We start from the raw sequence: 15783 nt of genomic DNA on the forward strand, positions 1-15783 counted from the left end.
TTTCCGATGTAGATATTAGCTCTGGAAGCCAAAAAAGAAGGTAGAAAAGGCCATAAGATATTATACGCTGTGAAAATGGGCTGAACACAAAATGCAGTTTGAAACATAAGAAGCTCCTCTCTACCCTTGGAGCATTAGAGAAGATGGGAAATGAGCATAGAAACAGAGCTATCCCATCCTGCTCCTGTGAGACAACTATATCCTGATTGCTACAAAAGGCCATATACATGAATGGGGGCTCTCAGTTCACCTTAGAATACCTTAATTCAGACACATTGGATATTCACTGACCCCAAGGAACTCTGCTGATTGTAGGTATAATAGACTACCTGAACTAGGCATTTTTTTGTGGATTGGTAAACAGGGAAGTCAGTATGTGAGGAGGCTTAAAGTCGGTGCTAATCAAATCAAATAGTTTAATGACTTCACAGAAAAGAAGAGAATAGTAATAAAAACTAGTATGTCCATTTGAAAGTGCTCAGCCCGTGGTAGAAATGTATTATTCCTGTAGTGATCCATTGTCCAGAAGGAAAAAGCAGACTGGTGTTCAATATTCTGCACATTCACTTGTGAACAGTTAGCTTTTAAAAATGAAATGTCAACACTCAGTTGTTCTTTACACAACATTTTTCTTCCATGTTGCCTGAAGTACTGCATGACACCCATGATAGATAAAGAGATGTCCAATTACCCAAATTCATGGAGGCAGAGAAATCTTTGTTTTCTTCCTTGTCAGGCCTGTGATCCCCAGTCTTTTCTCTGCTATCACTCTCAGGCCTCACTTTTCCTTCTCCACGCTGTCTTCAAGAAGAGAACCAGCGGAAACCGGTTTGGCTCTGTGGATAGAGTGTAGGCCTGCAGACTAAAAGGTCCCAGGTTCAATTCCAGTCAAGGGCATGTACCTTAGTTGCGGGCACATCCCCAGTAGGGGGTGTGCAAGAGGCAGCTGATCGATGATTATCTCTCATCGATGTTTCTAACTCTCTGTCCCTCTCCCTTCCTCTCTGTAAAAAAAAAAATCAATAAAATATATTTTTAAAAACAAAAAACATGGGACCTCTTTAAAAGAAAAGAAAAAAAACAACAACAAGAAGAAGAGAACCACCCTATGGCTATTCTACCTTGTCTCTCTTCTTCAGAGGCCAAGCAAAAGAATACTATTTCCTCTGAGGTCCCCTCTTCTTAAATGATCTCAAAGGAGGCTTACTCAGTAGCAGCCTAGGTACTAGCAAGAGAGCTGCTTGGAGGACTTTCAGGAACTTTACTAATTCTGACTCTAACCCAGAGCTTTTTAACTTTCATTAATTGTGTTGTGTGCCTCCCAGTTTTCAAATTTGTAAGAGCAATACCTAATGTCCCAGTTAGAGGAGCAAGTGCTATCTCTGCAGGAAAACTCTGACTTGCTTTCCTATACCAGTGGGTCTCTGCAGTAGCCTACCAATCTTGAACCTCTGCCATAATCTAGACACATACATGACCTATTGGAAAGAACAAACTTTATTTCTACTCTGCGTTTTCTATCCACATCTTTTTTTCTTTTCTTTTGTTAAATTATTTTTTTAATTTTGAGATAATTGAAGACTCACATGCAGTTGTAAGAAATAATACAGAAAGACCCCATATACTCTTCCTCCGTAACATCTTTCAATATTGTAGTACAATAACACAACCAGAATATTGACATTGGTACAGTCAGTATGCAGAACAATTCATCAGCATAAGGATCCCTCATGTTGCCCTACTCCCTTCTACCTTACACCAGCCGCTAATATGTTTTCCATTTCTAAAATTTTGGCATTTCAATAATTTTATATAAATGGAATCACACAGTATGGAACCTTTCTTGGTTGGCTTTTTTCACTCAGCATAATTCTCTCGAGATTCATTCATATAATTGTGTGTCTCAATAGTTGATTTTGTAGTATTCCATTATTTGGATGTGCCACAATTTAGCATTCAGCTGTTGAAAGTATCTTATTTTTTTTCTAGTTTTTTTGCTATTATGAATAAAGCTTCTGTACACATTCAGGTATATACTATTGTGTGAATATATTGTAAGTCTTTATTTTGTGAGTGATAAGTGCACAGAGTACAATTCCTGGTTTGTTTGGTAGTTGCATGTTTAATTTTTTTTAAATATTTTTTTATTGATTTCAGAGGGGAAAGGTAGAGAGAGATAGAAACATCAATGATGAGAGAGAATCATTGATTGGCTGCTTCCTGCATGCTCCCTACTGGAGATGGAGCCTGTAACCCAGGCCTATGCACTGACCAGGAATCAAACCTTGAACTCCTGGCTCATTGGTTGACATTCTACCAGTGAGCCACTTAGGCTGGGCTGAATTTTTATTTTTTTAAAGAAACAGCCAAACAGTTCTAGAGTGGCTGTATTATTTAACGTTTCTATCAGCAATACACAGTATAAATGATTCAGTCTCTTTATATCTTCACCAGTTTTTTATGTAGTCCTTTTTATTTTTTAAATTTTGGCCATTTGACAAGTGTGTAGTGATCTCTCATTGTGGTTATAATTTGCTTTTCCCTAATGATTAATAATGTTGAACATTTCTTCACGTGCAAATTTGCTATTTATATTTCCTTTATGGTGAAATGTCTCTACATCTTTTGCCCATTTTGTTTTGTTTTTCTGTTGGGGTTTGAGAGTTCTTTATACACTGAATGACAAAATTATTATGAACTCTGAATGCATAGTAATCTGGCCAATCAGTGTATATCCTATATAACGAAAGGCTAATATGCAAATTGTCCCCTCCACCAGGAGTTCAACCAGCAGGCAGGCCAGCCAACCACCCATGTTCCCTTCCCCTGGCCAGGCTGGCTGGACCCAACCCATGCACGAATTCATGCACCGGGCCACTAATACATACACACACACACACACACACACACACACACACACACACACTCTGAGTGGCCAGATTATTATGCGTTCAGAGGGCATAATAATCTGGCCACTCAGTGTATATTCTAGATACTAGTTCTTTGTCAAATATGTGGCTTACAAATATTTTTCTACCACTTTGTAGCATTTCTTCATCGGCTTAACAGGGTCTTTCATAGACAAGTTTTTAATTTTGATGAAATACAGCTTATGGGTCTTCATTTTGGAATCAAGTCTTAGAACTCTTTGCCTATCACCAGATTCCAAAGATTATCCCCTTGTTTTTTCCTGAAATTTTCTCTTGAGTTAATTTTTATATAAGGTATATGACTTAGGTCAAGTATTTTCCCCACTAAGATGTCCAATTGCCACAGCAACATTTGTTGAAAATCCTTGAATTAGTTTTGCACTAAGGTAAAAAATCAATTGTGGATATCTGTGTGGGTTACATATTTTTACTTCTGGCAACAACTCCATCTATACCTCTAAAATTGGCAAAAGAGAGCAAGTCAATCAAGGATGTTATGACAATGTGCTTTTTAGTAAATAATACTGTAGAAACCACAGTAGATAATGTATATTAAGTTTTTGTGTTGTAAGCCAAAAACTTTTATACATCTTATTATATTTATTTCTCAGAACATCCTGTATTACACATACTATTATCACTATTTTACAGAAGGGAAAATGGACTCAGAGAGGTTAATTACCTTATTCATGGTTAGTGGTGAATCTGTGAGTCATATCCAGGTCTTGATTTTAGACCCCACCATAAACACTAGGCTATCACTTCTCTCAAAACCAGATCTTCATGTGCCAGACCATCCAAGCACAGGTAAGAACCGGTGCTCTAATCTATAATCATTATAATGGCAGCAACAGAGGAGAGATTCCTATTTTGAAAGTGAAAGCAAGTCAACACTGCTTTACAGTGACCCTGGGTTTATATCAATGTCTTTCTGACTTTACAGGAAGAAGTTCTAACTAATGCAAAAAACCCTCATATCATCAGTTCTACCTGTCACCACCAGCTGCTACAGTATAAACTATCAAACTGCTCTGAGGCACTACTCCTTTTCCCATTCTCTTGACTATGTGATCCCTCCGTGTATATGTATATGTGTGTGTGTGTGTGTGGGTGGGTGGGTGGGTCTATGGGGAGCTAGGAAAAGAGGAAAGGCTAAGGAAGGTTTCTAACTTGTCTCTTTCACCCGTGCTGATTGATATCTTCACCAAAACATGAACACATGGTACCCTGATGTTAACTAGTGAGCCACCTGGAAACCTCTCAAAGTCCATTGGTATTACAGCCAACTTTGAAAAAACACCCATTATTGAAAGCTGCTACAACTCCAAATGCAGTTGTTATTGCTGCGAGGCCTCTAAGATATGGGAAGTGTATACTGGAAACTTCCTAGCAATTAAACAGGCTGGCTGATTAACTATGATGCTTTTAGTGTGTCTGAATTTTATCTGGGTCAGTGCTTCCTAAATTCTCCAAAGATGACATGTACAGGGAGCATTTTAGTTAATTATCAGACCTTGAGATTTACATTTCCTTATTCTCTCCTTCTTAAATGCTTACCTTTTATTTTGCATTTATTGAGCTTTGGGGAGGCAGTATTGTAGTTTGAGGTGGTTGGAAGAAGGAGGAGGCATGGAGGCATAAAGAGAGCAAAAGTAGCCCTGGCTAGTTTATTCAGTTGGTTGGAGCAATGTCCCTTACACCAAAAGGTTACAGGTTTGAGTCCCAGTCAGGGCACATATCTGAGCTCTGAGTTCCATTCCTACTCAGAGTGCATGTAAGAGGCAGTGGATTGATGTAAACATAGCCTCGGGTGAGCACTGGAAAAAGAGAGAGAGAAAGAGAGAGGACAAAAGTACAAAGTAGTGGTTAATTACCAGCATGTGTTTCAGAAAACATTTTATTTAAATTCAAAAAGAACTCAACTGCAAAAATCCATGAGTAATATAAAAATTATGTTGGTGTTTTTTCACTGGTGAAAACCATTTCTCTTTGTGGCACTTGGAAAACATCTTGACACAACAACTCCAAATGTTTCAAGTCTTTCCAGAATACATGACATTTAAGCTGTATGAAAATTTCTATAAATATGTGCACAGGAAATCCAAGTCAAAATAGAAAGTGTTTTCTCTCTGGCAGTGGAGGTAACATACCTTTAAATTTGAAGAGGATTCTGTGGGCAATTATAAAGATTTTTGACTTCAATATTTGTCCTTTTCTTAAAGAGAGTGGTTGTTCTAAGAGAGTGGTTGTGTCATCATAAATACCCATTTCCCCTTTGAAGCACCCAAGCTAAAGAACTTCAAGTACAATTTGGACTAGGAATGATCCTAATCCATCCCTTTGAGTCTCGTGGTCCAAGCAGTCCTTGGACTCCAGTTTCCTCTCCTATCTAACAGCTTCTTTCCTCTTCATTGAATGAATTCCAGCAACTGAGAGGCCACAGCTGTTCAATTAATTTTCTTGTACTGGAAAGCAAGACAGAAAAGTAATCTTCTGCCTCCTAAATAAATAAGATTGTTCTTTTCTCTTTGACCTTGTCTGTGGGAAAAGGCTATTCTCCTTGCCTGCACTCTTCTCCTAGAAGCATTCTTTTGCCCTAGGAATCACCTTACTTTGAGATCTAGGAAGAGAGTTAATTTATTGTTCTGGGATAAATAAGGAAAGAGAAACCACACAGTAATTTGAACAGAGAAGTTTTAATGTAAGTATTAAATATAATGGGATTGGCTAGTAAGAATTAAAGAGAACAGTAAAGATGTAGGGATAGCAGATATAAAGAGCATCCTCTAACCCTAGGGCTGAGTTAGTCACCCAAAGGACAACCCTTCTCTCAGGGATGAGATCCAACTTAGAGGAAAGGTCACAGATGTGGCTCACAAGATAGCAGGGAAATTGCTGTGGTGCTGTGCCAGCAGAACTTGCTGGAATTCTGCCTTCTAAAACATTGTAGAAATCTGCCCTCTGCAACTTGTAGTAAACCTACCCACTACAGCGCTAAAGAAAGCTGTTCACAAGGAGGCATCTCAGCATAGGCCCTCCACTCAAAAACACCTGAGCAGGGGGTACTGGGAGAAGCTGCTGGGTGCTGTTGAGCACTATGTACCACAAGAACTGGATGTTGGAAAAAGCAGCAGGCACTACAGTAGTGGTTCTCGACTTTTCTAATGCCGCGACCCTTTAATACAGTTCCTCATGTTGTGGTGACCCCCAGCCATAAAATTATTTTCGTTGCTACTTCATAACTGTAATTTTTCTACTGTTAATGAATCGTAATGTAAATATATATGTTTTCCGATGGTCTTAGACTCTACAGTAGCAGTTCTTAACCTGCGGGTCACGACCCACAGGTTGAGAATCACTAGCAGGGTCACCTAACTTACAGTTATGAAGTAGCAACGAAAATTATTTTATGGTTGGGGGTCACCACAACATGAGGGACTATATTAAAGAGTCGAGGCATTAGAAAGGTTGAGAACCACTGCACTACAGGAACCTGGTGCTGGGGAAGATGTGTGTGCTGCTAGAACTAGACACTGGGGAAGGTAGGTGCTGGCATTGCAGGAGCCTGCTACAATATGATAAAAGCAAACACTCCAGCACACCCAAACCAGGAAGAAGAGCCCCTTCCTCTTGAAATGTCTCTCTTGTGTCCACTACTGGCAAAGCTTAACATTGTGTCTGCTGGTAAAGGTAAAATATTTAAAGGGCCCAGAACCCTTTCACAGAGCAAGCAACAAGGGTGACTTTGGAGCTAAGAAGCAACCAGCTCAGGTAATAGTAATTCTTTAATAGTTTTAGCTCCTAGCCCCAGCACATGTTCTAAGTGGCCTCTGTTCCTATTACAGTTTGGGCCTGAGGGAATATAAATCCGTTATCCTTTGTCTCCCTATGTCTTTCATCGCCCATCCAACACCCTATGAATACCAAAGTAAATAGATGCTCTACCTCCAGCTCCATTACTAAACTTCTCCTGCTCTGATTACCAAATTCAGGTTACCCTCAACTCTTTGTCCTCCACTACTTTCACTGTACCAGTCAGGATAGGGATAGTTACCAAATGTCTAACATATATCAGATTGCAATGGAAGTGACATTTTAGTGGTTAAGAGAATAGGGTTTGGAGTCAGGCTTGGATTACAATCCTTGCTCTGTAATTTACTTCCTATGTGATCTTGGGCAAGTTGCTTAACTTATTTGAAAAACCATTCAACTTTTCATGGAGATAATCATACCTGCATCTCAAGAGTATTGTGATGATTAGGCATACGTAGTGTGCCAAACAAAATGGCTGGCACCTGAGGTCAAAAGAAAGAAACCTGGGTTTAAATTTTGGCCTTTATTTTACTATTGTAGTTGTGAAGCCTTTGAACAAGTTACTTCAACTTCCAAGACCCAGTTTGCTCCTCCATAAAATGAGGATGATAGTAATACCTGCCTCATAAGGTTGTTGTAAGCATAAAATGCATATAAATTGTTTAGTACAGTAATTTAGACAGAGAAGGTACTCAATAAGCAGTAGCTATATGTAGAGGTGTGCCCATCAGGCAGGCACACCCATGCTATATACTTTACGTCTGTTAATTTGTTTACTGTCCTATTTCCTTTGTCTTTCCCAAAACCCATTCCAGCCTCCTAACTCCAATATTCTTGAGCATCTGGCTGTCTGCTGCTTCAGTGAGCAACCCTAGACCACCAGCCAGATATTCCTCTCAGCCCAGAGGCCATCTTCAGATGGCGACAGAAGGGCTTAGTTATTTATTCTGGCTTTTGACAAAAGGTCTCTGTCCTTTGGTAAATAACTAATTTCCTTAATAGTTACACAATTGCTTCTTTGAACTTGGCCACATACCAAGGGAAGAAAGAGCCAACTCACAGACCTCTAAATCATCCTAAAATCGAAGTCTCCTTCTACTTTCAGTCATTACAAAGAGGCTGGGAAGAAAAGGGAAATGAGACTAAATCTTCCTGAAAAAAACACATTTTTCTAATGTCAGCGCAATGTGCCCCCGGCAGGGTGCAGACCAAGTGACACATACAAACTCCTTTATTGAAAAAACTTCAGATGCTTCACAAGCATCCATTTATATTCATGTATAAATATTTGGTTAGACTATTACATAAGCTAAATTCCTGAATAAGGTATCTTAACCTTTGTTGTTGAAGCTCAGGCAACTTAACAGGAAGCAGGGGTAGATGTGAAAGTTGGAGAAATCTGTAACTGTCCAGTCAGTCTATTCCACTGGGAGAGCTTGCCAGAGTTCTATACTGTGGATCCCAAGTCATTATTTTCAGTGTATATTCCATAAGCATCAATATTACCCACAATTATTGTTAGGCATTACAGTGCTATCAGCAAATGGAAAAAGGTAAAAAATTAATAGTACTATATTTGGTATTTGTTCATTCACTGTGCCATAATCTGGGGGTAAGTAAATAGTATATAAGTTACCAACCTGCCCTGAAAGTTTTTACAATCAGGGAAAATATCACAAACACCCATTTAACTGTTCATATAAGGTAAAATGCTGATAACCATTTAGAGAATCATATTAGTGCTGTCTTTTAGAAAAGTACAAGTCATCATTCTGTAGGAAAAATATAAGAGGAGGCTCATTTAGACAAAACCAGATTATCTATGTGATATTAAATTAATATTAAAGTAAAACTTTCTGCCCTAGCCAGTTTGGCTCAGTGGATAGAGTGTCAGCCCACAGACTGAAGGGTCCAGGGTTTAATTTCCCATCAAGGGCAGGTGCCTTGGTTGCAGGCTCAATCCCCAGCCCTGATCAGGGACTGTGTGGGGGAAAAAACCAATTGATGTGTCTCTCACATCAATGTTTCTCTTTCCCTGGCTCTCCTCCTCCCACTCTCTTTAAAAATCAACAGAGATATATCCTTAGGTGAGGATTAACAACAACAAAAAGGTAAAACTTACTGAAATCAGTAGGATGATGCAAAACAGACCATTGAAGGATTCCTTCCGCTCCTATGATAGAAGCAAATTGAGTAATTTTGATTCCCTTATCATGCCACATAAAATTATATTTGCAAATGAAATGCAAATATCATTGGTAAAGAAAGAAGAGCAAAGATGAGTCATTATGTTGAATGTTCAAATAAAAAGCATCAGATTCAGAAAGTTACATTATTATATTGCCTAAATAAAACCAACCAAAATATCCCACTGTCAACAGGCCTTTGTATATAACAAACTTATTAAAGTGCACTGAGGGGAACACTGATTTCTCTTGGATAATGCTGGAGTTTGGTACTACTTTTTGCAAAGGCTTTCTGAAAACCCAACAGAGGTCTCTTATTTGAAGTATTCTTATCTTAGCCATCTTGGAGAGTATGCATCCTTAATTCGTTGGTATCTATTTGACTTTCTTCATTTCTAATTAGCAGTTTCCTGCCCCAGACTTCTTACCACCAGCTGGATTGGGAGGGGAATGCAAGATGGCATATCTTGTACCATCCCTAACCCATTCACTTTCCAGGCTAACTATGGGGTCTCTGGCACTTGCCAAATGGCTTCCCTATATGAGAAGTTCATAGGGATTGATGTTGCATCAATGGGTGCTAGAGAAGGGACTCCCTAGCTGTCAGACATCAGATCTGGCTTACTCTTTGCCTCATTCATTGAATCAGTTCTCACTGATTGCCTGCTGTGCACCAAATGTAGCCCCTTTCATTTTATTCCTGGAAGTTCGTCTTCCTTTTCTTTTCCACTTGGTTTGGCCAATTCGCTGGCGTCCTGAAATGCATCAACCTCAATTCTCCCCTCTGATGAGTTTAAGTGGAATTTAATAATCCCTGCTAAATTGTCTTGTGGCTCTGTCATATGAATAAAAACTATGGACTCTGGGTTATATTCTAAGCATCAAATTAATTTTACTGCAAAGGTCAGGCTGCTCTCCTAGCATTCTGTTGTGCTTGAAGGTTAATCTTCGCATGCTTGACCAACACCTTCCTGTCTGTTCAAGTACTCAAAACAGATTTCAAAATATATCCAGATTGAAAACCAGACATTTGGAGATAAAAGACTGTATTCTGACCCCCTGGAACTAGCAAGCAGCTGCAGTGATTTTATGTGTATATACAGTACATCATCATCTCTGGGATGATGGGCATTAAGCTCAGCACCTCTTGCTCCCAAAGCAAGTGTCTGTCATCGTTTACACCTAATTGCTCATGTCAAAGGAAATAAATATTTCTTACCAAATGACTTCCAAGCTTGTTTGCCTGAGATGCAGCCCCTGGAGAAGCAGGACCTATCAGTGGAGTTTGGCTGAAAAAAAGATAAAATTATATGCAGATAATGGCAGATACTTCATCCTGGTTTCCTGTAACCTTCATCTGTCTTCCTAATTTACCATGGGCCCTCTTTCCAGCTCTCCTTCTTTAGCCAAACCTGCTGTGCGTTTGCATTTTTCTGATGTATGTGTCTAATATACTCGTCAGTTCAAGTTCTACAAGTAACATTCATGTGATAACTTTCCATTTATATTCCTGCAAGAAAGCAAGGGTGGGCTCTGAGGCTATAAAGTAGCATCCAGGCTATTATAAGAGCTATAATACCTTTAAGCTTACAGGGGCTGGGGTCACAAACTTCTTATAGCATGATGGTTCCTTTGGGCATAATTGTGGTCTCTTTCAAATGTCCTTAAAAGAAATAACAATGGTCAATTTTCTATTCCAGAGAGTAGGTTCTATAGACGGAGATATAGTCAGGTTTCAATTTTGCATTTAATTAATCTCAAGGAGAACTGTACTAGTAGATCTAAGGAAGCTCTGTAGCCTGTTGCTCCTTATAATGTTCAGCTTTCACCTATGATAGTCAGACTGCTGACCCACTGTATGCAGGACAGTGTGTGTATTCAGTGATTGGGTTTTGTAGAGAAATCTACATTCCCTACCCAAGTCTCCTACAGCTACTTGTGTTGGCAAGACAAGGCAGGTGAGATGTATAGCTTGAGTCTGAGGTGCAGAGGAAGGGGGGAGTAGAGGGTGAAGTGGTTTAGGAAGGCATCATCTGGAATATCAATGAATACAGCTAAGTCACTAAAACAGATTCAAAATTACTTTTTCTAGGAAAATGTAATCCCTCCTGGAGGAGGCTAACACTTCATCTGGACAAGCACACAAATCAAATGCCTTAATTTTTTAAACAGACTAACAGCTTAGCCACTTGTATATCTGATAGCTAAAACACGTGGGCTTCTCTTCAGCATACAACGTTGATGATCTGCCTTTCATATGTTCACCAGAGCACACCATCTTGATTTATCTGCCCTCTAGCTCTTAGCTGTATATAAGGATATGCCAATCAGATGTGCTTACCTGAGAAGCACTGTCCCCAGGGAATCAGGGCCTGTCAGTGCAGTTTGGTTTAAAAATGTTATGATCATGTTCAAATAATGGCAGATACCGCCATCTGGTTCTCTTAAACCTCAGTTGTTCTTCTAATTTACTTCATGCAATCTCCTGATCATTTTTTTTTTTATTTTGGCCACCCGTATTTGTGAGTATATTCACTGCTGATGGAAGTGTCAGTTTAAGTTATACTGGTAATATTCAGGTAAGAATTTACCAACTTAACACTATTCAGGTTTTCTCATTCTTTTTCTCTAACCAGTAGGACAAAGAGGATTGTACTTAGGCCTTCTATGGAGTCTAGTTTGGTCCTTATTTTGTGTGTGACTTTGCCCACCTCCACCCCTAGTTTATACTAATAAAAGAGTAATATGCTAATTAGACTGGGTCTACAGGACATCTTCTGAACATCTGACTTCCTTCTGAACAAAGCCACGGTGGCGGGGTGCCAAGGCAGAAATGGTTAGGGGTGATCAGGGCAGCTGGGGAGCAAGCAGTTAGGGGTGAGATCAGGCTGGCACAGGGCAGCAAGCAGTTAGGGGGTGATCAGGACAGCAGGGCAGAGCAGTTAGGGGGCAATCAGGCCAGCAAGGGAGGTCATTTGGGGGCGATCAGGCTGGTATGGGAAGGCAGTTGGAGGTGATCAGGATGGCAGGCAGGCAAGTGGTTAGGAGCCAGCAGTCCTGGATTGTGAGAGGGATGTCCAACTACTGTTTTAGGCCAATTTCACTGTGGTATCGGGCCTAAACTGGCAGTTGGACATCCCCAAAGAGAGGGTGCAGATCAGGTTGAGGGACACCCCTCCATACACAAATTTTGTGCACTGGACCTTTAGTAAATTATAAGCTCTCTGAGAGAGGTAACTTTTTTGCTTCTCTTGTATCCTCTTATACACTAACAAAAAACATAATTGAGGCTCAATAAGTTCCATTTGTTAATTTGTGAAACTAGGAAATACTAACCAAATGGATTATACTTGTGTGTTTTTTATTCCAGTGTATCCTTTTTTCCTTCTCAGAAGTAACATTTTACTCTGAGCTTGTATTATATTCTTCCAGAAGTAAAAATGTACTTTTGTGTTTCTGTGCTTTTAGCTACAATCAGAAATTCCTACTGTACTGGCTTAAGTGGTCTCTAGTTTCTCTGTAGATGAAAGAGTGACTGAAAATCTGACCCAATGCATTCAGTAGGCACTGTCATCACTGTAAGAATAGCTCAAACTTTGCCTCTGTGCCTTGGCTCCCTTTATAACCCATATTCTTTTATGAAATGATGGTGCTGCCTCTGCTAATTTTCACTTAACCTCACCATGCCTACCTGTTTTCTTTTCTTTTCTTTTCTTTTTTAAAGTCCATCAATATTGACCTGCCTTCCAGGGATGTTTTGAAGACATAATGCTGATAAGAAAGCATTCTATATGGGAGAATATTGATGATAGTTATTTTGTAGCCACAAAAGGAGAGTGCACTCAGCAGTAATTGAGGACCATGTTTAGCCACCCAACCACCCATTATCATTAGTTCTCCGATTGATTCTAACGCATCATAATACTGCACCTTGTAATCCACATATAGGGGGGTAATTTGTCAGGCGGTGGTAGTAATAACAAGCTGTTTGAACATGTTCAAAACATACACGTCTCTTGTTTTTCTTCCCTATTATTGTTGGCAAGTATAGTTTTATACCATTATGCCTATCTTATTTTCTCCTAATATACTGCATATTCAGGCATTGTTTTTATTCTTTAAACAAGTGTAGTATCTCATCGAATAGCTAGAACACAGGATACTTATTTATTTTTTTCCATTTTTTTATTGTTTAAAGTATTACAAATAGTAGTACATATGTCTCCTTTTTTCCCTATTGACCTTCCCCTGACCTCCCCTAATCCCCAGCACATGCCCTCCCTTCTCCCCCCCGTGTCTTGTATCCATTGGTTATGCTTATATGCAAGCATACAAGTCCTTCAGTTGATCTGTTACCCCTCCCCCCGCAACACTCCCCAGGCTTCCCGATGTAAGCTTCTCTGCCTTTGTATCTATCTTTTTGTTCATCAGTTTTATAATGTTCTTTATTATTCATAAATGAGAGAGGTCATGTGGTATTTTTCTTTCGTTGACTGGCTTATTTCACTTAGTATAATGTTCTCCAATTCCATCCAGGTTGCTGCAAATGGTAAGAATTCCTTCTTTTTATGGCAGCATAGTATTCCATGGTGTACCATCGTTTTCTGATCCAGTCATCTGCTGGTGGGCACCTAGGCTGTTTCCAAATCTTAGCTTTTTTAAATTGTGCTGCTATGAACATAGGGGTGCATATATCCTTTCTGAACGGTGTTTCTAGTTTCTTAGGATATATTTCTAGAAGTGGGATTACTGGGTCAAATGAGAGTTCCATTTTCAGTTTTTTGAGCAAACTCCATACTGTTCTCCACAGTGGCTGCACCAGTCTGTATTCCCACCAGCAGTGCAAGAGTGTTCCTTTTTCTCTACATCCTCTCGAACACTTATTGTTTATTGATTTGTTGATGATAGCCATTCTGACAGGTGTGAGAAGGTACTGCATTGTATTTTGATTTGCTTCTCTCGGATAATTAGTGATTTCGATTATGTTTTCATGTGTCTCTTGGCCTTCTGTCTTCTTTTGAAATGATTCTATTTAGGTCCATTGCCCACTTTTTTATTGGATCATTTATCTTCTTTTTATTAAGTTGTATAAGCTGCCTGTAGACATTGGAGATTAAACATTTATCAGTGATAACATTTGCAAATATGTTCTTCCATACAGTGGGCTTTCTTGTTGTTTTGTTGATGGTTTCTTTTGCTATAAAAAGCTTTTTATTTTGATATAGTTCCTCTTGTTCATTTTCTCTTTAGCTTCAATTGCCCTAGGGGCAGTATCAATGAAGAAGTTCTTTTGTCATATGTCTGAAATTTTTTGCCTGTGGATGCCTCTAGTATTTTTATGGTTTCCTGTCTTATGTTTAAGTCCTGTATCCATTTTGAGTTTATTTTTGTATGGTGTAAGTAGGTGATCTTGTTTTATTTTTTGCATGTATCTGTCCAATTTTCCCAGCACCATTTATTGAAGAGACTGTCTTGTCTCCATTCTATGTTCATGCCTCTTTTGTCAAATATTAATTGAGCATAGTGGTTTGGGTTGATAACTGGATTCTCTAGTTTATTCCATTGATCTATATGTCCGTTCTTGTGCCAGTACCAGGAAGTTTTGAGAACAGTGGTTTTGTAATACAACTTGAAATCTGGTATTGAGATCCCTCCTACTTTAATCTTCTTTCTCAGGATTGCTATGGCTATTCGGGGTCTTTTTTTTTTTTTTTTTTTTTTTTTTTTTTAATTCCAGATGAATTTTTGGAGAGTTCTTTCTAGATCTGTGAAATATGCTGTTGGTATTTTAATGGGGAGTGCATTGAATCTATAGATTGCTTTGGGGAGTATGGACATTTAATTATGTTGATTCTACCAGTCCTTGAATATGGTATGTTCTTCCATCTGTTTATGTCTTTCTCTATCTCTTTTTTCAGTGTTTTATACTTTTCCGCATATAGGTCTTTTACCTACTTAGTTAAGTTTATTCCTAGGTATCTTAATTTTTTTGGTGTGATGGTAAATGGGATTGCTTTTTTCAGTCTCTCTTTCTGTAAGTTTATATTGGTGTATAGAAAGGCCATAGATTTATTGGTGTTAATTTTGTATCCTGCTACATTGCTGAATTAATTTATTAAGTCTTTTAGTTTCTTTATGGAATCTTTGGGTTTTTTTATGTACAATATCATGTCATCTGCAAATAAGGACAGCTTTACTTCTTCTTTTCCAATTTGGATGCCTTTTATTTCTTCTTCTTGTCTAATTGCAATGGCTAATACTTCAGTACTGTGTCAAACAGGTGTGGTGAGAGTGGGCATCCCTGTCTTGTTCCTGTTCTTAGGAGAAATGGTTTTAGTTTTTGCCCATTGAGTATGATACTTGCTGTGGGTTTATCATATATAGCTTTTATTATGTTGAGGTATGATCCTTCTATTCCCACCTTCTTGAGAGTTTTTAATCAAGAAAGTGCATTGGATTTTGTCAAATGCTTTTTCTGTATCAATTGATATGACTATTTGATTTTATCTCTCAATTTGTTTATGTGATGTATCACGTTTATTTATTTGAGGATATTGTACCATCCTTGCATTCCTAGAATAAATCCTACTTGATCATAGTATATGATCTTTCTGATGCACTGCTGGAGCCGATTTGCTAGAATTTTGTTGAGGATCTTGGCATCTATGTTCATGAGGGATATTGGCCTGTAATTCTCTTTCATTGTGTTGTCTTTATCTGGTTTTGGTATTAGGGTGATGCTGGCTTTATAGAATGAGCATGGAAGTGTTCCTTCCTCTTGAATTTTTTGGAATAGTTTGGGGAGGATAGGTTTAGTTCTTCCTTGAATGTTTGGTAAAACTCTCCTATGAAGC

At 38.8% G+C, this 15783-nt stretch overlaps 1 protein-coding gene across 11 annotated transcripts in view; it reads left to right on the forward strand.

Annotated features, from left to right (window-relative positions):
- ENOX2 (ecto-NOX disulfide-thiol exchanger 2) overlaps positions 1 to 15783 on the forward strand; it is a 298580-nt gene that overhangs the window by 171327 nt on the left and 111470 nt on the right. For 4 of the 11 annotated variants that reach the window (XM_045583526.1, XM_045583523.1, XM_045583527.1 and 1 more), the window contains exon 1: positions 7585 to 7707. The exons of 4 other annotated variants lie outside the window; for them this stretch is intronic. In XM_045583526.1, coding sequence (XP_045439482.1) covers positions 7662 to 7707 — 46 coding nt within the window. In that variant the 5' untranslated portion in view covers positions 7585 to 7661. Of the gene's footprint in view, positions 1 to 7583; positions 7708 to 15783 lie in introns of those variants that run through there. 3 more of the 11 variants (XM_045583519.1, XM_045583524.1, XM_045583521.1) reach the window with 2 other exon arrangements.

Source organism: Pipistrellus kuhlii, unplaced genomic scaffold (assembly GCF_014108245.1).
Source record: "Pipistrellus kuhlii isolate mPipKuh1 unplaced genomic scaffold, mPipKuh1.p scaffold_m20_p_19, whole genome shotgun sequence".
In the NCBI taxonomy this organism is placed as follows: domain Eukaryota; kingdom Metazoa; phylum Chordata; class Mammalia; order Chiroptera; family Vespertilionidae; genus Pipistrellus; species Pipistrellus kuhlii.